General features: G+C 34.8%; 1 protein-coding gene across 1 annotated transcript in view; it reads left to right on the forward strand.

Moving 5' to 3' along the window:
* The first annotated feature begins 825 nt into the window (after positions 1 to 825).
* Positions 826 to 24,909, forward strand: part of LOC124366642 (adipokinetic hormone/corazonin-related peptide receptor variant I-like) — a 121,610-nt gene continuing 97,526 nt past the window's right edge. Inside the window, exon 1 of the mRNA XM_046823241.1 lies at positions 826 to 977. Coding sequence (XP_046679197.1) covers positions 826 to 977 — 152 coding nt within the window. The remainder of the gene's footprint in view (positions 978 to 24,909) is intronic.

Consider the following 24,909-nt stretch of genomic DNA (forward strand, 5'->3'; position numbering starts at 1 on the left):
TAACAGTGCTTGATTACAAATTCATGTATGCAGTACAAACATTACAACGTTATAAGGAAACCACGATAAATTGTATTACAATGTTTAGTAACGCAAACTTTTATTACAACCAATAAAATATAAATTTATTTTAAAAGCAGTTTTGTTAGAAAGTACAAAGCTAAACAGTATTGCTGATCTAAAGCTAGAGAACTAATCAATTACAACATAATGCAAAATGGACAGCACTGTTTATGGGCAATAACCCCATTATTGGCAACAGACAAAACGTAACTATTGCCCAAAAGGGAGTGTTATTATTCATATTATTTAAAAAATATTGGCTACTGTCAAATGTAGAACAAATAAGAATTACGTAAACTACAATAAAAACAGATTAATAAAAAATTAAGTACACTTAGACTACAAAATAAAATAAACTGTTTGACTTTTCAGAGCTAAAAAACCAATTTTTCGGTTTACGCTTTCAGCCTTCATGGGTACTTGCGAGCACAAGGGCCAGACGTAACCACAAAGGAATCCAATTAAACTCGAGCCAGCAGCCAAAGTGGGTTCATAACCGAGATATTACAATACAGAGTGACAATCCTGACTCCATATTTCCAAAAAGTGAACAAAGAATATACTATGTACTGCTTACACACTTAATGATAGGCCTAGACTCCATGTCTACTTTTTGTTTATTTATCACAAACTAGGCTAGCACATTCCTTAAAAGTTCCCCTTTTCACTCTATGGAGCTGCTTTTCCAAAATAAGTTTCAAGAAAGGATAAAAAAATATGTTGATTGCAACCTTGTCTCTGGTTTACAACTTAGCACTGTCCATGGAGGTCCATCCCTCGGGAGCCATAAGTTGCTCAGACGGTGGCGTAGACATTGGTATCGTGAGTACAGGTCGGCCGTGCCACAGAGATAGTCTGCACCTACAGCACCTGCACCGACAGCACCTGCACCTACAGCACCTGCAGTGGCAAGGGTAACAGTAAGCCAGAACCTGCATCTAGTAGCTCGCAAAAAGAATGGGTTCACAACCCGGGATCAAACTTTTAACAGACAGTCCACCAACAATTACACGATCAGTACACCGACGATCACATCAATATAACACAACACGCAATAAATAACGGAAGTAATCTATAACCAGAACAGCGGTGGCTGAAACACAGATCGGGCAAAGACTGTCAGAGATCATACGGTGGAGCTTTACCAGTTAGCTGGCTGTAGCCATGGCTCATTTTGAGATTTCAAAAAACTATTATATGTCTTAAAGCATTAGTAAATGCTCATTTCTGGTAACTGTTGCTCAGGTCAAATTTGCTACGTACAGTTTGGCGACCGACCACTACAACATTCGGTTGAGGTTAGACCACTTTGGATACCAATATAAATAAAAAACTAACTAGGAAACCTAACAATCAAGCACACCTCAACCAACAAACTTCGTACACACACTGTGTCATTAAGGTTGAGGTTAGACCACTTTGGATACCAATATAAATAAAAAACTAACTAGGAAACCTAACAATCAAGTAAACCTCAACCAACAAACTTCGTACACACACCGTGTCATTAAGGTTCAGGTTAGACCACTTTGGATACCAATATAAATAAAAAACTAACTAGGAAACCTAACAATCAAGCACACCTCAACCAACAAACTTCGTACACACACCGTGTCATTAAGGTTGAGGTTAGACCACTTTGGATACCAATATAAATAAAAAACTAACTAGGAAACCTAACAATCAAGCAAACCTCAACCAACAAACTTCGTACACACACCGTGTCATTAAGGTTCAGGTTAGACCACTTTGGATACCAATATAAATAAAAAACTAACTAGGAAACCTAACAATCAAGCACACCTCAACCAACAAACTTCGTACACACACCGTGTCATTAAGGTTGAGGTTAGACCACTTTGGATACCAATATAAATAAAAAACTAACTAGGAAACCTAACAATCAAGCACACCTCAACCAACAAACTTCGTACACACACCGTGTCATTAAGGTTCAGGTTAGATGAACAACATAGGGTTAGATGAACTACCTCTCCTCTTCCCCTCAGACCACCGCCTTCCTGTCTATTGTTTCAGATGTAACGCCGCGAGGCCGCAGTTTTTGTTGTTTTGAAAGTTTGACATTGATTTTCTTGTTAGTATCCCATTTTGAAATAAAATTAAATGGAAATTCTCTTTATTTTTTCAGGAGAAGTTCTACATAGTCCTTTTTTACACTTAACGTGACGTAAAAATATAAATACAAATCATTTGTAATCTTCTTAAAAAATTAAATGAAATAAACCGTATTGCAGGAATAAAATGAATACTTGCTATATATTCTGAAACTAACAAAAAAATTAATAAATACATAACATACTGTTATGTTTATGCCGTACAATTTTAACGCTGAACATTTCATTTGCAGATGAGCTGTCTCGCTTCAAGATACAGAAAAACTTAAACAATAATTTAGGATTTCTACACTATTTATCCGTTGTTGAAAGTATCGTTAAAATGACAAATAAATTTTATAAAATTAAAAGAGGATATAAATTTCTTGTGAGATAGTAGAAAGTTTTGGTTAGATGTATTTATCACATTTGTTTGATTTTCAAGTTGGGTTTCCTGTAAAACAGTAATGTAAAACATTAATGATCAGACCATTTAGAATTTTATCTTTTAGTGATAGATACTACCTCGAGGGATGTTTTTCGTATATTGACATCAGCACTGATGGCTAGAGGCACTTTTGCCCGGATGATATAAACTTTTATGCTTAGAAGGTATAAATTAACAAACACGTATTTTAATTGCATAAAATTCCCCGGATTTTAGCATTATTATTATTGTATTATCCAAAGATGGCGTAACGGCTAACTTTAGCAGCAACCGATTCGAAGTTGACTTAAAAAATCGTAACAGGTTCACATAATATCCATAGAACAATGAAATATTACTCCGCGCGAGAAAAGTAGTTCCACTTTAAATGTTCTATAACTTAGTTATATGTCATTTGCACACAATGAAAACTTATATTGCTTTGTTCAGGAGGACAATATCAACAGGTTAATAACACGTAACTCGTATTTTGCCACTCCGGCAGTTAAGCTCTCAATTACCACTCCTTTAGCTCCAAACAAGTTCATTACTAACCGATATTCATGACGAGTTTCGGTAAGATTTGTAAATTAATATAAATTTAAAGAGCACTAGATTCATCACCTTCACTCCCTTTGTCAATTTTCCCGAATACGAGCCTTAAATATATAACTAACCAGTAAAATCTTTACGATAAATTTTAAAAGTAAAAACCTTTACTTATAAAGCTCCCCGAAAATTAACTTTGAATATTTTATCACTCCTAGAACAGTTCTTCTGTGGCTCTAAACCTATTTTGTTTTAATAAATTTTCGGTAAACAGACAACTCACATCATATTCATGGTAAATAAGGATAAGAACCCTGTAATAAGAGATCCAATTGGGTTGATGTTTCATACTTACAAGAGAAAATACTGATTTTGTACTATTTGCAGACGTACAAATAAAGTTTAAAATTCTTCTAATTTGCCGAGTATATGGTTATAAAAATCAATACAAACAAATTGGTTCAAGCCAATAAGCAAATCAGTGGAGCTGTATTTAATTGGCGCAGGAAATAGAGCTCGTGGGCGAGTACGCCAGGCCGCTGTGGGCTGAATCCTTCTCTTACAGTTCGGTCACGTTTGACAATAATCTGATTCCATTTGCTCGCTATTCATTGATATTGTCATTTATTTGTAAGTTATATAAATCGTATTACGTAATGAATAAAATAATAATAGTAATATTCCATAATCGTACCCCCCTACATAAATGTGTCACGTATTCACTGCTTTAATTTTTCAAATGAATTAAGGAGGGATCATGATTAAAAATAGTATTTTTTAAAGTAATACAAATTAATATATGAATAAAGAATTGTAAATTAAACCTAAAAGAAACATACATTAATTTTATTTGAATATAGTCAAATTGCAAATTATAATACTGAAGTAAATTTATATTGAAGCATATACAGATAAGAATTAATTATAACATATTCGTATACAAGAGAGGGAGGCAGCAAATGCATTAAGTTCATGTCGTACATGCTCTGTAGCAAATTGAATGTAATCTTGCCTGGAACACAGACAGACGATGTCTAGAGAGAAGACAGAACCAGTTCTAACGTAACCAAGACGATACTCGCGGTCTCTTTACATTGTCTCATTTTATCTCAAACTTCATTTGAAAATGAATTAAGTAGACCATAGTGGTTACATATATTCATTTGTAACATTTTTTAAAGTAAAAGAATTAAAAATTAATTTTGTACGCTTACAGAGTAATGCCTAACATTTTAAAGAATATTGACACGTTAAAGTGTTTTTAATATGTACCTATAATGTATGTATAAGTAAATGATAGACGATATTTTCTCTGAAATCGAGTTAATATCATCAGGCCATTCACATTTTTATACCTTATTTAACATTGCTTTATTAACAATATATAATCCAAGTGATGTTGTGTGCACCAACGACAGGATAAAAACTAAAAACAAGATTTAGTCTATTGTTGAATATAAATAAGTAAAAGATTTCCTTAATATTTACATTATTCCTTTGATAATATTTATAATTGTATTTAATTGATACCTTATGCCCCTGACCATTATACATGATACTCTGTGTGTCCTGACCATTGTATTTAAAACTGTGTGTGCCCTGACCACTGTATTTGATACTCCGTGTACCCTAACCATTATACATAATACTCTGTGTACCCTGACCATTATATTTGATACTCCGTGTACCCTGACCATTGTATTTGATACTCTGTGTACCCTAACCATTATACATAATACTCTGTGTACCCTGACCATTGTATTTGATACTCTGTGTACCCTGACCATTGTATTTGATACTCTGTGTACCCTAACCATTATACATAATACTCTGTGTACCCTGACCATTATATTTGATACTCCGTGTACCCTGACCATTGTATTTGATACTCCGTGTACCCTGACCATTGTATTTGATACTCTGTGTACCCTAACCATTATACATAATACTCTGTGTACCCTAACCATTATACATAATACTCTGTGTACCCTGACCATTGTATTTAAAACTGTGTGTGCCCTGACCACTGTATTTGATACTCCGTGTACCCTGACCATTGTATTTGATACTCTGTGTACCCTAACCATTATACATAATACTCTGTGTACCCTGACCATTGTATTTGATACTCTGTGTACCCTGACCATTGTATTTGATACTCTGTGTACCCTAACCATTATACATAATACTCTGTGTACCCTGACCACTGTATTTGATACTCCGTGTACCCTGACCATTGTATTTGATACTCTGTGTACCCTAACCATTATACATAATACTCTGTGTACCCTGACCATTGTATTTGATACTCTGTGTACCCTGACCATGGTATTTGATATGTGTACCCTAACCATTATACATAATACTCTGTGTACCCTGACCATTGTATTTGATACTCTGTGTACCCTGACCACTGTATTTGATACTCTGTGTACCCTGACCACTGTATTTGATACTCCGTGTACCCTGACCATTGTATTTGATACTCTGTGTACCCTGACCATTTGATATTCTGTGTACCCTGACCATTGTACTCTGTGTACCCTGACCATTGTATTTGATACTCCGTGTACCCTGGTGATACTCTGTGTAACCACTCTGTGTATGACCATTTATATACCCTGACCACTGTATTTGATACTTGTACCCTGACCATTGTATTGATACTCTGTGTACCCTGACCATTGTATTTGATACTCTGTGTACCCTGACCATTGTATTTGATACTCTGTGTACCCTAACCATTATACATAATACTCTGTGTACCCTGACCATTGTATTTGATACTCTGTGTACCCTGACCATTGTATTTGATACTCCGTGTACCCTGACCATTGTATTTGATACTCTGTGTACCCTAACCATTATACATAATACTCTGTGTACCCTGACCATTGTATTTAAAACTGTGTGTGTCCTGACCACTGTATTTGATACTCCGTGTACCCTGACAATTGTATTTGATACTCCGTGTACCCTGACCATTGTATTTGATACTCCGTGTACCCTGACCATTGTATTTGATACTCTGTGTACCCTAACATTTTACATAATACTCTGTGTACCCTGACCATTGTATTTGATACTCTGTGTACCCTGACCACTGTATTTGATACTCTGTGTACCCTGACCACTGTATTTGATACTCCGTGTACCCTGACCATTGTATTTGATACTCTGTGTACCCTGACCATTGTATTTGATACTCTGTGTAACCTAACCATTATACATAATACTCTATGTACCCTGACCATTGTATTTGATACTCTGTGTACCCTGACCATGGTATTTGATACTCTGTGTACCCTAACCATTATACATAATACTCTGTGTACCCTGACCATTGTATTTGATACTCCGTGTACCCTGACCATTGTATTTGATACTCTGTGTACCCTAACCATTATACATAATACTCTGTGTACCCTGACCATTGTATTTGATACTCTGTGTACCCTGACCACTGTATTTGATACTCTGTGTACCCTGACCATTGTATTTGATACTCCGTGTACCCTGACCACTGTATTTGATACTCCGTGTACCCTGACCATTGTATTTGATACTCTGTGTACCCTAACCATTATACATAATACTCTGTGTACCCTGACCATTGTATTTGATACTCTGTGTACCCTGACCATTGTATTTGATACTCTGTGTACCCTAACCATTATACATAATACTCTGTGTACCCTGACCATTGTATTTGATACTCTGTGTACCCTGACCATTGTATTTGATACTCTGTGTACCCTGACCATTGTATTTGATACTCCGTGTACCCTGACCATTGTATTTGATACTCTGTGTACCCTGACCATTGACCTGACCTGACTGTATTTGATTCTCCGTGTACCCTGACCACTGTATTTGATACTCCGTGTACCCTGACCATTGTATTTGATACTCTGTGTACCCTGACCATTGTATTTGATACTCTGTGTACCCTAACCATTATACATAATACTCTATATACCCTGACCATTGTATTTGATACTCTGTGTACCCTGACCATTGTATTTGATACTCTGTGTACCCTAACCATTATACATAATACTCTGTGTACCCTGACCATTGTATTTGATACTCTGTGTACCCTGACCATTGTATTTGATACTCTGTGTACCCTGTCTATTATAAATAATACTCTGTGACCCCTGACCATTGTATTTGATACTCTGTGTACCCTGACCATTGTATTTGATACTCTGTGTACCCTAAACATTGTACTTGGTACTCTGTGTACCCTGACCATTGTATTTGATACTCTGTGTGCTCTGTCTATTATAAATAATACTCTGTGAGCCCTGACCATTGAATTTGATACTCCGTGTGCACTGACCATTGTATTGATACTCTGTGTGCCCTGACTATTATATTTTCTTAACAAAAATAATTCCTTAATATATAACGTCAATAATCACACACAAATATTTGTTACGTGTGTATATGCACGCCTTCAAAGTTGTACTAAAAATCACTCAATGAAATATGCATATGTAATTATCTTTTAAGTTAGGGGAATTTATTTTTATGCCAATCATTTACTAATTTTACAACTCAATTTGACATACAAAAATATTTCTATCATACTTTGCCAGTACATTTCAGTTTAAAAATATTAATGAAAACGTTAGTTGGTCCAAGAGTACTTCCTTGAGAGAACCGATAGTGCTGATATATAGCAATTTACCTACGAGTATGAAATCTTTTACTTCTTAACATAAAGCTCAATAACTATAAAATTGATTATTACCAATCTAAGTAAAAGTAATATTATATATACAAAATCAAAGGTTATCACAATATATAAATGAAAAAGAAATCTTTTATTTCTTGCTATTGACATATGCATTAAGCAAACATATGATAGACGGCCGCTGAAGTAGCTTTCCGCAGCTTGATACTGTACTTATACTATCATAAAATGTTATAATATTTTAGATATATGTTAAGTTCATTTTTCGATAGATATCCGTAACTTACGAAAACATTGATGGATAGTTGTTTTTGAATGGATATTCATTTGTTTTGTAAAGATTGAAGAGACAAAAGTGTGAGATTTGATGCTTAAAATTTATTAAATAAATTATAAGTTTTATAAAGTTATAATCTCTGCCCAGTTTCTGTGTCCATGAGACTTTACTATTTATCACTGTGGAGTTCCTGAGACCGATTTCGTTATTGCAAATCAATCTTTACAAAATAGAGTAAATGAGGCCAGGGACGAATCAATATCAAGCAAGGAACGTAGCAAGTAATGCATTGTTCAAGGCATGTGAAGCATCAAGTTGTTGCCACATCTGTGAACGTTATTATTGAAAATTATTTCCTCACCCATCAGAAGGGTGCTCAACTAATCTAGGTCCTGTGAACCTTCAAGTTATTGCCACATCTGTGAACGTTATTATTGAAAATTATTTCCTCACCCATCAGAAGGGTGCTCAACTAATCTAGGTCCTGTGAACCTTCAAGTTATTGCCACATCTGTGAACGTTATTATTGAAAATTATTTCCTCACCCATCAGAAGGGTGCTCAACTAATCTAGGTCCTGTGAACCTTCAAGTTATTGCCACATCTGTGAACGTTATTATTGAAAATTATTTCCTCACCCATCAGAAGGGTGCTCAACTAATCTAGGTCCTGTGAACCTTCAAGTTATTGCCACATCTGTGAACGTTATTATTGAAAATTATTTCCTCACCCATCAGAAGGGTGCTCAACTAATCTAGGTCCTGTGAACCTTCAAGTTATTGCCACATCTGTGAACGTTATTATTGAAACTTATTTCCTCACCCATCAGAAGGGTGCTCAACTAATCTAGGTCCTGTGAACCTTCAAACTATGGCCACAGTAAGTTATTGCCACATCTGTGAACGTTATTATTGAAAATTATTTCCTCACCCATCAGAAGGGTGCTCAACTAATCTAGGTCCTGTGAACCTTCAAACTATGGCCACATCTGTGAACGTTATTATTGAAAATTATTTCCTCACCCATCAGAAGTGTGCTCAACTAATCTAGGTCCTGTGAACCTTCAAGTTATTGCCACATCTGTGAACGTGATTATAGACGACGTCCCTATAAGATGGGTCCTTCAGTACTGCTATATTCTCATATATACTCTTCACACATTAGTAAGTAAATAGCTATGCTGGAATTCTACTTCACGAAAGATGTTGAAGCGAAATTGTAATGCAATGTCAGTTCACTCCCCTTGGTAGCAGTTCTGTTGTATTCAATTTCAAACAAAGCAAGTTCAAAAGTACTCTGACACAGTTTCTTTGACAGGAATGAAATCCTTTGCCAGTTCGGATTCGGTGTAAACAAAGTTATCCAGCCAGGACAGACCAGACACTGTGTCTGTATCTAGAGTTTTGTTGTCAAAGAGCGGGGTTTTGGGGTCCTCAAGTCTGAGAGTGAATCAGTATTATGAGTACCTTGAAATAACCCGAATTTCTCTCCAATACTTCATAATACATTATTTCAGTAACAATAACTAAAAAGCCAGCGTGGAGGTATACTAATTAGAATTTCACAGTTTTTCAGTTAACTCACTCATTATGCAATGAATAATGGGACTCTATAAAATTTTTAAATGGAAGTTTATTTAGCGTTTATGCCTCCCATCAAGAATAAGTCTCAAAGTATTTACTCTCAAGTATGTCCGTTATAGTTTATTCCGGTCTAAGGTTTTCTTGTGTAATATTTGGGTTAAACTAGAGGCCTAATTCTGTCAAGAACAACTAAGATGGCTTTATAACAGACTTAGATTTTCATTATCACTCAGATTATTGATAAAAGACCGTATACTAAATATTTTCAAAAATGCTTTTACAAAAACTTCCTATTTTATTATCTGTTTAACCTCTGCGTTGATCTAAGATTACAGGAAATGTTAAAATAAGAAGCGTTGTTACCTTTAACTCTAAGCTTTCAATACATTAAGCGTAAATAAAATTACAACGTTACTTAAGTTAATGAGACATTTGATTGTATTTTTACACTATAAAATTTACAAATAACTATTGATTGTAATAACTCACTATCTGCTGTGTAGTAGCCTGGAGGTATTTCCTAAATATGAAGAGGTCTATTGTGTTAACCAGAGACCCTAAGAATGCTCATGTAAAGTTTCAATACATCTCCTGTACATTTTACGTGATTGAGTAAGGCATAGACAGACACGATTGGATATCTTTATAGAAGTATAAATTGCAGTAAGTTGTAACCACGTTCAATGGTTTAAGGCAATAAGGTTTAAAGTTTTATTTGAATTTCGTAATGGCGGCTAACAAAGAATATTCCGTGTGCTATGTAAAACCGTCGAACCGTTGCGAGCTTCTTGAATAAAACTCACTTATTACTTTTTGATTTCACAAAATAAAATTTCAAAAGACTATTCACGTACATTTCTGCATTGCTTTTAAACCTCTTGACCTTCCTTTCTTAAGGATATATTAAAGAAAAAAAAATGCGAATAAAAAGTAAATGGTAAATATGAACACGTTTACTAAAATTTATGTTAAACTTAATTTACTTGGAGTTAGAAAGGTGTGTATACTTGATTCGTAATTAATGATAGAGAAAATAAAACAAATCAAATAATTTTGAGTTAAAACTTGATTAGTTTTAGCAAAGTTTACCCATGTAAAAGATTTCAGAATCATTTAACTGTTTTACATTTTAAAAATATTGCAGATTTTGTACACCAGCATCTGCCAGTTATCTTAACATAGAGTACCAATGCTATATTCTGAAGAAGGGTTTATTTTGTAGATTTTGAAGAAAACCCTATCTAATGCAATCTTGACGGGAGTTTTGAAATATAAACTCTAATTATTATGTAGGGATCTGGTACCCTATCTAATGCAATCTTGACGGGAGTTTTGAAATATAAACTCTAATTATTATGTAGGGATCTATGGTAAACTCGTAATTTTGCGAATAATTTTTTTGAAACAACTTTCAGTAAATAAATATGTATGGCAACAAATGTATAAATAATATGTTGATAATTGTAAACTTTTTCAGTAGGCTTATACTGTAATCCATCGGCGATGGGTGGCGAGGATGGATACTGTCGGTGGCTGTGGTTTTAAATATAAATGTTCAGGTTGGTCACGTAAATAATTGTTCGAAAGTCTTGATGAGTGCATTGAGTTTCACTGATTTATTTTGAACCTTTGAACAACCAAGAACAGTTTTTGTGGGATACTTAACCTGACTATGTAGCAAATGCACACGATATCATTGACCTGTAGACTTATCAAATCCTGCTATACGATAAGTTGTGTGGCGTCCTACAACCTTGTAAATGTAAGAGGTTCGTAATACCATAGACATAGCGTTCTCCGTCAAGAAATTAAATAACATTACATTCGGACATAATTTTAAAAATTTTGCGAGGATGAATACTTTTGGGAAGCATATATTTTTTTAAATCTTCTTACATGAACTGATAAAATCCACTTATTACGACAATTTATCCAGAGGATACTAAACAGACGAGGGTTTGGGTTAGGATTGCGGCAATTATATTACAAGTTCGTAGCTATGAATCACTCGAATTAATAACCTTACTTATAAAAATAGTTACTTGGATAAACAGGTAATACTGTCTGTACAATATAAAATACGGAGAGACATTTGTCAGAAAGTAGGGACAAGGATTTGCTAAATTTCGGACTAGCAGGAAGGTCGTACCCTCCCCCGCTCATAAACCTGGTTAAGGAAATGGAGTTATATGGAGGGGCAGGAGGCATTTTAAGAGTGGAGGATTTCCTTTATAAAGAACAGTCTTTTCCGCTCTGAAGATGACTCTTTGTTATGAAATTAACTTTTTTGCTGGACCAGAAATTATTCAATCCACCTCCCTAACTTATTAAAACTTACGACATTTTTGAGTAAGCTTCATAATATAAATCATTTTGGAAGAACATTTTGAGAAAAACATTGTTAATAAAACCATGAAAAGAAAACGAGTTCACAGAAGGGAAGCGATTGATGTTTGTTAACAAGGTTTTCTCACTCTGGTGACATCCGAGGCTGTCACAACCTTTAATCACAAATTCTCTCCTTGTTCACCGAAACTTGCAGTTTGATATATATGGACAGTATATCGTCTGGTCAGTGCTGGCGAATTAATCTTATCGACTGTAAATACGATGTGACAAAGTAATTTACTCCTGACAAAAGCCTCTTGAATAGCCTCAATGATACGAGTATTTCTTCCTACTTAAAGTATAATTAGCTAAGGTAGTTTTATTACTTAATCTTCTCACTGCCCACTTGGATTCTTTTTCCCACTTATAGTTCTGCTCTCGTATTAAGAATATTTATTGTGAAGTAGAAAGATACGTTTAAATGCTTAAATATATTATTATACACTTAAGTGTTGCCGTCAAATCTGGCTTAATAATATTCGGCTTTTAACCGGGTGTATTATTACGCGATGTAAAAACATTAAATTAAAAGTCTCCTTAAGTTGTGAGTTTCTCATAAAAACTCTTCAAAATTTTCCCATGGTATCATTTAATAAAGTTAATAAAAGATATACTTTGCTTCAAAGTATTGTTTACGATTTAGGAATTTAGAATCTTCCTTCTGACATATGAGAACTATATTATCCCTCTTTCTACAGGACTCTTTTGGATAAAGAAGCAACTTTAATTGTTTTGATTATTCGTCTTTTCGATATAATGTACAACACAATATAAAGTTACATTACATGTAGGTTCTAACTACCGTGGATGAAAGACTATAACAACAAGACAAGAAAACGGATGGTTTAAAAATAGTTAACGCTTTCATGTCACGAGAACGCCAACAAGCTCTAGAGCTCTTGTAGTGACGTTTGTTGCTGAGGTGCTATAACACCAAGATAGCACACGGATAGTTTACTTACATCCACGCTTTGATGTCACGAGAACGCCAACAAGCTCTAGAGCTCTTGTAGTGACGTTTGTTGCTGAGGTGCTATAACACCAAGATAGCACACGGATAGTTTACTTACATCCACGCTTTGATGTCACGAGAACGCCAACAAGCTCTAGAGCTCTTGTAGTAACGTTTGTTGCTGAGGTGCTATATCACCAAGATAGCACACGGATAGTTTACTTACATCCACGCTTTGATGTCACGAGAACGCCAACAAGCTCTAGAGCTCTTGTAGTGACGTTTGTTGCTGAGGTGCTATAACACCAAGATAGCACACGGATAGTTTACTTACATCCACGCTTTGATGTCACGAGAACGCCAACAAGCTCTAGAGCTCTTGTAGTAACGTTTGTTGCTGAGGTGCTATAACACCAAGATAGCACACGGATAGTTTTACTTACATCCACGCTTTCATGTCACGAGAATGCTAACTGGCACCGGAGCTCTTGTTATTACCACTAATCGCTGTGGCTGAGGAGCTAAAATCGAGAGATAACTCACGGATGTGTTAGCTTCATCCACGCTTTGATGTTACGAGAATGCTAACTGGCACCGGAGCTCTTGTTGTTACGACTAACTGCCGTTGCTGAGGAGCTTAAACCCCGAGATAAGTCGCAGATGGTTTACCTACACCAACGCGTTGATATCACGAGAATGCCGACTAGCCCTGAAGTCCTTGTTGTTACCACTCATTGCCGTTGTTGAGGAGCTAAAACCCCGAGATAACTCCCAGATGGTTTACCTACATCCACGCTCTTATGTCACGAGAATTCCGATTAGCCCTGAAGCTCCTGTAATGACGTTTAACTGTTGTTGTTAAGGAGCTGAAACATCAAGGTAGCACACGGATAGCTTACCTATATCCACGCTTTGATGTCAAAAGAATGCCGTGGATAAAACGAAGATATCTCACCGATGGGTTACCAATATCCGCGCTTTAATGTCACGAGAATACTAACTAGCTCTAGAGCTCTTGTTCTGACATAACCACATGACATCTATCAAATTATATGAATTTATGCATAGCATTATTTATACCCCTTGGAAAATCCTAAACTACTACAAAGGTTTAACAGAGCATCCTTCCAATACACTGTGATTTCAAATACTCTAATCGAGATCATCAATATCACAGTAGTTTTATTGCACTGGGACTGTAATACATTTAATACTATTGGATTTATAAAGTTGTGTTCTAAGATAATCTTCTAAGCCCCTGGGGGGGGGGGGGGGTGTAGATTTGATATTCGTTTGGTTTTACAAATAACACAAGCAGCTTATAGTTTGTCAACAACACAAATTTGTAATCTTCACATTTTCAAATGAGCAGGGTAACTTAACCATTTCGACATTCCTACTCTACTCATTTTCAAAGGAATTTTGCGGTAAAACCGAGACAATAAAAGGAGACCTTGCCTGGTTACTTCAGAACTGATTACTCCCTCTAGACATCGTCTGTCTGTGTTCCAGACAAGATTACATTCAATTTGCTACAGAGCATGTACGACATGAACTTTATACATTTGTTGCCTACCTCTCTTGTATGTGTTAGAATTAACTCTTACTCGTGTGTGCTTTAATACAGCATACTTCCGTTTAGCAATTTGCAATTTTACTCCTTTCTAAAAGATTAATATATGCTCCTTATGGTGTAATGTGCTATTATTAATATATCATTTTTAATAATGTTGAATATATAACTTTTAATTGATGACGTAAAAATTGAGTACTCAGTGAGGTACTAAAAATTACAGTGTAATTTTTTTTATTATTTTGGGTCTTCTATTCAAGCTTTATTGTCGTAATAGGTTTTCCGTCAACAATGAGTAACGGAATCCAGATAAAGTTCGCCTCAGCTATCGTGCCAAGACATGTTCGACGCTTGACAGGTAGCGGTATGAACGATCACTCGCGCATGCGCTCCAACGTAAACTCGTCAGACGGACCGGACCGACCAGCAGAGGAGCGAGAGGTCAGTCTACATATGCCGATCACCACGATTAGACCTACGGTGCGCTGAGATCTTAATCTCACTTAACCGAATTGTTCGTGAGATACGGACATAACGAATACTTATTGCTATTGGTAATTTATTACTTCAATTACTATACTTATCATAATTAACCTTTCGTTTATATTCTGTATCGTTTTTATATGTTGTGCCACACGAAATTAACTTATAACGTATTATTCTCGGTATTCTTTTACTTTACTTACTATCTTTCTTAACCTATGTTCGTGCAATACGAACCTAACCTTTAAATTGGTTATTGGTATTAGTTGTTCTTTACTTTACTTGCTATCTTACTTAACCTATGTTCGTGCAATACAAACCTAACCTTTAAATTGGTTATTGGTATTAGTTGTTATTGTTCTTTACTTTACTTGCTATCTTACTTAACCTATGTTCGTGCAATACAAACCTAACCTTTAAATTGGTTATTGGTATTAGTTGTTCTTTACTTTACTTGCTATCTTACTTAACCTATGTTCGTGCAATACAAACCTAACCTTTAAATTGGTTATTGGTATTAGTTGTTCTTTACTTTACCTACTATCTTACTTAACCTTTGTTCGTGCAATACGGACCTAACAAATAGATTATTGCTTTGGGTCTATTATTACTTCTCTTACACTTTTCTTACTTAATCTTTGTTCATACTATACTGACCAAACATTATATATTATTCTTATTGTTGATTTACTTATGTTCATACTAATTTACATAACATATAGTGTGTTTCGGTTGAGATACCTTTGATTTAGGCAGAGATTCAGGTAATTACGCTTTTGTGTAAAATCCTTTTCGTTAATTAATGATAGTAAATATTTTACATATCGGCTCCATTTTATATCAAATTCTCAATTTTTTCAAGGTCAGTTGGGTAATGATGATTTACTAAATGCTTGAACTTTACTACCACTTTATGTGATAGCAATATATCTGAACCCAACTGACATACATAATCCATAAGAATAAAATTTATACCCCCGGATCGAATCCCCGCTTGATTGGGCTCATCTAGGGTATGCAATACGTGTCATTCTTAACAGTAAATGCTTGTGTTGAGAAAAGACACGTTACAACTCCTTGCTAATTATTATGTAAAGTGAGACTATTGGATATGGAATTAATGAATATGGTGACTTACGAACCTCAAACATTATTACTATTATGTATTCATTACATTACACCCACATTTTACCTAAACAAGTTATGCAATCATTATTACAATAATTTTAGTTTACGGTTAATTTATGTAAGATTTATATAGTTTACAAATAAATGACAATATCAATGAATAGCGAGCAAATGGAATCAGATTATTGACAAACGTGACCTAACTGTAAGAGAAGGATTCAGCCCACAGCGGCCTGGCCTACTCGCCCACGAGCTCTATTTCCTGCGCCAATTAAATACAGCTCCATTTATTTGTTTATTGGCTGAACCAATTTGTTTGTGTAACCCGATACTCGGTAAAGTAGAAGAATTGCAATGTTGTTTTGTTTGTTCGTAAATAATACAAAATCAGCATTTTCTCTTGTAAGTACGGAAATGCAGTGAAGTATTTAGCATAATTGGACAGGGCCTCTTCATAAAAAAGATTTCCAACAAGTATTGTCCTATGTGACTTAATATTTAATGTATCGTAACACAGCGATTCTATCGGTTAATTAAAAGATTAAATCCCGATTTCAACTAACCAAGGTCATGTGGGAAACAGTCCACTGAGAGTCTGGATTGCGTCTCTTATTGGAGGGCCTCATCCAAATTAACCATGGATATACTGTGAGTTAAGCAATTTATAAAATATACTTTGGAGCCAAAGGAGTACAGACTCAGGTGTGATAAATTCGTTAACGTAAATTTTCAGGGAGCTTTAAAAAGAAAGGTTGCTTATAAAATGTAGCGTACATATAAGACCTAATGTGAACATGCTGAATTAAGCCACTGTTTAAGAATTCATATTATTTTATAGTGCTTCCCAAACTGGGTATGACTATTGATTGGTAATGAAATGTTTCGGAGTTAAAGAAGCATATTCCCAATAGAACAACGTTCAACAAACTTTCCGGAAAGCTGTGTTAGTATCAAATTATTTTGGAGTAGTAATGTTATTGGTTATTTATAACGTGAAACAATTCTTCTTTCAGCCTATTATGATATTGATATTGCTTATAGCTATGAATTACAATAATTGAATGCAGTTACATTGCATGTATTAACTGATTGTTGTGGTACTAACATAATAGACGACTAGAATGTATGAAAGATGACTGAAATGTAGTGTAAAATGTGTTTTTGGTGAACAGACTTTTTGATACATTCAATAAAAGTTTGTGAAGTATGTCTTGTGCTAAAGAAATCAATGCAATGTTTGAACCAAGAGATCATCCCGATTCTCTGCAATATTCAGATACTTTAAATTGTGTACTAACTATTTATTATTATGAACATAAAATGCTTTATAATACAGGTATGTCGACATTTTAACGTTATAATCTACTAGTAATAAAGAAAGTTAGGGTTAATAGGCACAACTCAAATATGGCCTTTAATGACTGTTTTATATTCACAAAGAAGTTTAACTAAAACAGGGTCTGATGCTTAAGCTGTAAAAGAAGCTTAGGCCTGCTCAAACTTGTAATCTTATTTCTTAAGTTCACACTTTGTTCTGTTGACAGACTATAAACTGCTGGTTTTATTAGTAAGAAAGAAACGCATATTTATATAAATCGCTTTAATTCAATCCTTAAGAGATTTAGAACGATGTTGTCGGTGTCATGAATATTTGAAACAATTTTATGTATATCCACATTTATTACATTTACTGCAGTTCCAGTACATTAACATTGCTATAAATAATCAATGTTTATGATCTCAATGGGGAAGTTGATACGTTCAATCTTGCAGATTTTAATATCTCGTATTCCGTGGGGTATTACGATTAATGCGTCAATTAAAAATTTAGTATTTTTTGTTTCAATATATATGTATGATAGTCCTCACTTATATTTATTCGTATGTAACTATAAAACAGTTTAAATTCAAAAAATTATAGTTTATGACCTACATCCACGCTTTGATATCAGAAGAATGCCAACAAGAACTCTTATAGTGAAGTCTATCTGCCGTATCTGAGAAGTTAGTAACAATAATATACGTAACAATAAAATAAAATAAATAACACAGTACTACACTAATATATGTGATACTATCATAAACGTACATATTATAGGAATGGAATGAATGCACCTTAAAAATAAAAAAAGAGCTACGCTATAACGACGTTTATAGAATTTCTACTGTGCAAAATCCCGCAGATACAATAAACTCAATTATTAGAGCATAATTATTAAACGAAAGTTCTTCATATGAATTTTTCATATTACCGCATTCTTTATCGAAATAATACAGAATTTAACGTTATATTGCTATATCAATGGTATTAACAAGCCAGATATCCGATTTATCGGATGTTGGCAGTAAAGGGGTTAAAATATGTTTTGTTTTTAATAAGTCAAGTGATTGAATTTGAGTATAAAACTAAAAAAGCCTAATACAAATATTGAAATAGTAATAACACTTTTGAAAGTATGTATTGAGATGAGATATTTTAAAATCTGTATTAGAAAGTTTCATTTTTGTTTATGTTATGAAGGATTAAGTATTTAATGAGGAATGATGGAAAATACACAAAATATAAAGGAAACGGGCTTGCTAAAGGCTTTCCAAGAGAAGTAATCTCTGTTTGATGACATCTGTTACTGTTTATTGAGGGTTGCCGTAATTCTACAGTATTCAGGATGGTTGTATAAACACGGTTTTTACTACATTAGCTTCATAAAGGTTAAAACAATTTTTTTTATAAAGGTTTGCTCAGCCGAATATATATTACATTCCTGTAGTATATATATGAGGAAAGTGTAGCTCTTCAGCACCACCTCAATCTCAAAAGGCACTTATTTATTTACACAGTTGGAAATTAAGTTTTTTGTGTACGTAAATACAGATCAGTCAATAATTGACGATCGTTTGTTTAGACTATTAAATTGACCTAAAATGACATGATTACATATTATATAACTCAATATAAAATAACCACCCTTGATTAATAGGATATCCATATATATATCGTCATAGACATGATATAAGTGATACCATAGTCCTTACGGAATTTTGAATTTTTGTACAGAAATTATAGTTTTTGGATTTTTCTTCTTGGCCTCTAAAGGGAAACAAACTATTCTCTGCTAGCATTTTTTCATTCAAAATGTGATTCAAAGGGTGGTAAAATTTAATATTTCTCTACAGCGATCTTTAAGTTAATTTGCCCTTCAAAACAATAGAAGAATGACAACAATTATTTTAGTTATGCTTTTACTAGCAAAAGTAAAAATCTTTGAATAATGGCCCATGTACAAATAATTAGTTATATCAAAGATTTAACTATGGTTTGTAACACTTTAAAATAAAATCGTATTGTATAAAAAGTATTCATGGCTGTGATTAAGGAAATGCTCAGTTACAGCAAAAAACATTGTTTTATATGTTTGTACATGCAATAGAAATGTATTGATTAAAAAGACTAGAAATGTATTGATTAAAAAGACTTACATGAGCAAGTAACACCGCTACCCGTAATACCAGATAGTTATATTATTATTTATTGTGTTAGGAACGAACTATGAAAGTTATGTGTCAGATGCCTCAATATTAATGAGGCCAGTAACTGAACATGGCGTGTAGAGTTTACACATATGTGGCAATGTGATACATGTTACATGACTCAGGTCGTGATGTCAAAGCAAGAGCTCCAGGGCTTGTGACGTCATATTGGCATCAAGTGTAGACGTGGGTCACCCATCCGTGTGTTATCTTAGTGTTATATCTATCAGACATAGTAGTTAGTACCTATCCAGGGCCTGTGACGTCATATTGACATCAAGGCGTACACCTGGATCACCCATCCGTGTGTTATCTTAGTGTTATATCTATCAGGCATGGTAGTTAGTACCTATCAAGGGCCTGTGACGTAATATTGACATCAAGGCGTACACTTGGGTCACCCATCTGTGTGTTATCTCAGTGTTATATCTATCAGGCATGGTAGTTAGTACCTATCAAGGGCCTGTGACGTCATATTGACATCAAGACGTACACCTGGGTCACCCATCCGTGTGTTATCTTAGTGTTATATCTATCAGGCATGGTAGTTAGTACCTATCAAGGGCCTGTGACGTCATATTGACATCAAGGCGTACACCTGGGTCACCCATCCGTGTGTTATCTTAGTGTTATATCTATCAGGCATGGTAGTTAGTACCTATCAAGGGCCTGTGACGTCATATTGACATCAAGGCGTACACCTGGGTCACCCATCCGTGTGTTATCTTAGTGTTATATCTATCAGGCATGGTAGTTAGTACCTATCAAGGGCCTGTGACGTCATATTGACATCAAGGCGTACACCTGGGTCACCCATCCGTGTGTTATCTTAGTGTTATATCTATCAGGCATGGTAGTTAGTACCTATCAAGGGCCTGTGACGTCATATTGACATCAAGGCGTACACCTGGGTCACCCATCCGTGTGTTATCTTAGTGTTATATCTATCAGGCATGGTAGTTAGTACCTATCAAGGGCCTGTGACGTCATATTGACATCAAGGCGTACACCTGGGTCACCCATCCGTGTGTTATCTTAGTGTTATATCTATCAGGCATGGTAGTTAGTACCTATCAAGGGCCTGTGACGTCATATTGACATCAAGGCGTACACCTGGGTCACCCATCCGTGTGTTATCTTAGTGTTATATCTATCAGGCATGGTAGTTAGTACCTATCAAGGGCCTGTGACGTCATATTGACATCAAGGCGTACACCTGGGTCACCCATCCGTGTGTTATCTTAGTGTTATATCTATCAGGCATGGTAGTTAGTACCTATCAAGGGCCTGTGACGTCATATTGACATCAAGGCGTACACCTGGGTCACCCATCCGTGTGTTATCTTAGTGTTATATCTATCAGGCATGGTAGTTAGTACCTATCAAGGGCCTGTGACGTCATATTGACATCAAGGCGTACACGTGGGTCATCCATCCGTGTGTTATCTTAGTGTTATATCTATCAGGCATGGTAGTTAGTACCTATCAAGGGCCTGTGACGTCATATTGACATCAAGGCGTACACGTGGGTCATCCATCCGTGTGTTATCTTAGTGTTATATCTATCAGGCATGGTAGTTAGTACCTATCAAGGGCCTGTGACGTCATATTGACATCAAAGCGTACACGTGGGTCACCCATCCGTGTGTTATCTTAGTGTTATATCTATCATGCATCGTAGTTAGTACCTATCAAGGGCCTGTGACGTCATATTGACATCAAAGCGTACACTTGGGTCACCCATCCGTGTGTTATCTTAGTGTTATATCTATCAGGCATGGTAGTTAGTACCTATCAAGGGCCTGTGACGTCATATTGACATCAAGGCGTACACGTGGGTCACCCATCCGTGTGTTATCTTAGTGTTATATCTATCATGCATCGTAGTTAGTACCTATCAAGGGCCTGTGACGTCATATTGACATCAAAGCGTACACTTGGGTCACCCATCCGTGTGTTATCTTAGTGTTATATCTATCAGGCATGGTAGTTAGTACCTATCAAGGGCCTGTGACGTCATATTGACATCAAAGCGTACACGTGGGTCATCCATCCGTGTGTTATCTTAGTGTTATATCTATCAGGCATGGTAGTTAGTACCTATCAAGGGCCTGTGACGTCATATTGACATCAAGGCGTACACCTGGGTCACCCATCCGTGTGTTATCTTAGTGTTATATCTATCAGGCATGGTAGTTAGTACCTTTCAAGGGCCTGTGACGTCATATTGACATCAAAGCGTACACGTGGGTCATCCATCCGTGTGTTATCTTAGTGTTATATCTATCAGGCATGGTAGTTAGGACCTATATGCAATTTAACGTTATATTGATTTATACCATATATCGGACAGATGAACAGTCGAAACAATTTAAGTGGTTTTTTTATTCAAGAGCGCCGTAGAAGTAGTCCAATGTTTGTAACAATATGAAATCCCAACAGAAATGTAACGAAAATAACTAGTATCAATATATTTTATAATGTATGGAGATCACACAGATCTGTAGGTAAATAATACACAATGCTAATTACCAAATAAAATTGTTTAAAAATTATAAATTAATGTATATTATATATTAATCATATACATTATATATTAATTAAATAGTTTTTTTAAGTGTAACAAAAACTGTTCACGTCAGCGTGTTATTATTAAAAGTAAATGGATATTATATCACAGTATCAACTTAGAACCAAACATAAATTCAGATTTATCGGATCTAAGGTGACTGAGCATTATAAGATAGATATAATTTAAAACATATCTTTTTTTTAAAGAAAACTGTGTTAATTTAGTGATATATGAAGAAACAAAGAATACATTTAAAGGTGGGTAACCGTAACCCCTATTACACAACTAACCCTATAACGTAATCATACCGAACAATAATTTTACATATACAGCATAGGTTTGCTCGTGTAACAACTTTGTTATTTTGTGACATATGAAGAAATAAGGTATACACTGAGGGGTAGACAATGGTAACCCATATTTCACCACTGACGATATAACGTCACTGGTTACGTGAATTTCACACTGTAACACAATTTTACATGTAATACATGTAGTTGCGTGTGTAAATACATTGTTATTTGATAATCTATGAAGACATAGCGAATACATTGATGGCTGGACAATCTCAGCCCATATTACACCACTGACGATATAACGTCACCGGTTACTTGAATTTCACACTGTAACACAATTTTACATGTAATACATGTAGTTGCGTGTGTAAATACATTGTTATTTTATAATCTATGAAGACATAGCGAATACATTGAGGGGTGGACAATCTCAGCCCATATTACACTAATGACGATATAACGTATTAGTTAGACGCATATCACACTGTATCACAACTTTACATGTATTACATCTAGTTGCATGTGTAAACACATTGTTTTTGGTGATGTATGAATAAATAGAAAATACATTGAGGGCGAAGGATAGATAAACAAAACTCCTATTACACTAATGATGATATGACGTCATCAGTTACATGCTTGTCACACTGAAATCTAATTTAAATATACTGCGTTTGGTTGTATGTGTAGACACATAGTTATTTGGTATCCTTATTATTGAAATTATTCCTGAATATTAAACCCAAATTTGCATCAAATAGCTGTAGAGCTTCTCATTTTACTGATGTGATAACAATGCATTTTCCAGGAATCCCAACCTAATAAACCAGCAAAAACGAGAGAAACAAACAGGATGATTAGGGCTAATGATAGTCTACATTTGAATTGATGTAATATAATATAATATAATCTTATCCTCAATATAATCTTCTTAAAATATTTTTTATAAATCTTACTAAACAAGGAGAGTTGATGGGACATTGCCTAAAGATGTCCTCTTGTTTCATAATTATATTAGTTTAGTTATGAACTAATGTCCAACCAATTCTCCGTCTTTAATAAGATTTATAGAAATTATTTCATGGTACACACACAATTTAAGTGTAATAGGATACACCATCTGAAAAACGAAAAATGTAATCTACCTGGTTTCAAAACTAAACGGCTCAGAGAATTTCTTGAAATCATACTCTTATTTCTAACAGCTTTGGATTTATTTACTTTTAGTTTTTTACATGCGAAATAAATAATCGGCTTAATTTCGTCAAACTGCAACAAAGTGTAAATTTCCTATAAAAATATAAATGAAATAAAATTGTGATTGAAACCTTCCAACCCCTAGAATATTAGACAAAGTAAGAAATTAGTTTATCATAGGAGAAAAAACCGTACTTTTGACGGGTTTTAGAAAACAACATAAAACAGTTTCTAGCAAAGGAGATGATACATGTAAGTCGGAGTTGAGTGAATGGGAACTGATTTCAACATGAGTCGATTGCATTGAAGATTCTCGGTATTGTCTGAGTTAAAAAAAACTCTCAATCAAGTAAACTTCCAGAATAGACTTATAATGACGTCAGGAACATAAAACTTCATTTAATTATCTGCCATCTTCCACATTCAATATTTTAAGTTCCCTGCGATGTTCAATTCATGCTTTCTTTTGTTGCTAAAAATATGTATAAATTGTTACAATTTTGCAAACTATATTTTTAAGTGATTATTTAAAATTACCTACTCTTTGAAATCAGAGTGAAGCTATAAATAATTTTTATGTTATTAGGGGCGCGCGCGCGCACACACACACATAGACTTTCCCGCACACACACACACACACACACACACACACACACACACACACACACACACACACACACACACACACACACACACACACACACACCACATTCTATTTTATTATTTTTAGTTTCTCTAATTTTGAAGTAAGACACCATTTTTTATGAATAATAAACAGGTGTGCGATTGAAACCATCAGTTTTGATAATTTAGAAAGGTTTAAATGGGAGAAATGTTAATAAATGTTAGCAAGAAAAGAAAGAAATTATTTATAGAAGTTCTCTGCTTGTATTCGAAGTAATTATCAGATATTGCTTTCCATATTTTATATTTTTCTACGCGATTGTCCTTCTCCAATTATTATCCAATTAACTAAAAAGTTAATCTTTGTCTGAAGGTTATGATCAGCAAAAATACGACAAAGTAATTCCACGCACATTGCCTGCTTATTGGCCGAACCACATTTTCCATGTTGAAT

This window comes from Homalodisca vitripennis, chromosome 7 (genome assembly GCF_021130785.1).
Source record: "Homalodisca vitripennis isolate AUS2020 chromosome 7, UT_GWSS_2.1, whole genome shotgun sequence".
Classification (NCBI taxonomy): Eukaryota; Metazoa; Arthropoda; class Insecta; order Hemiptera; family Cicadellidae; genus Homalodisca; species Homalodisca vitripennis.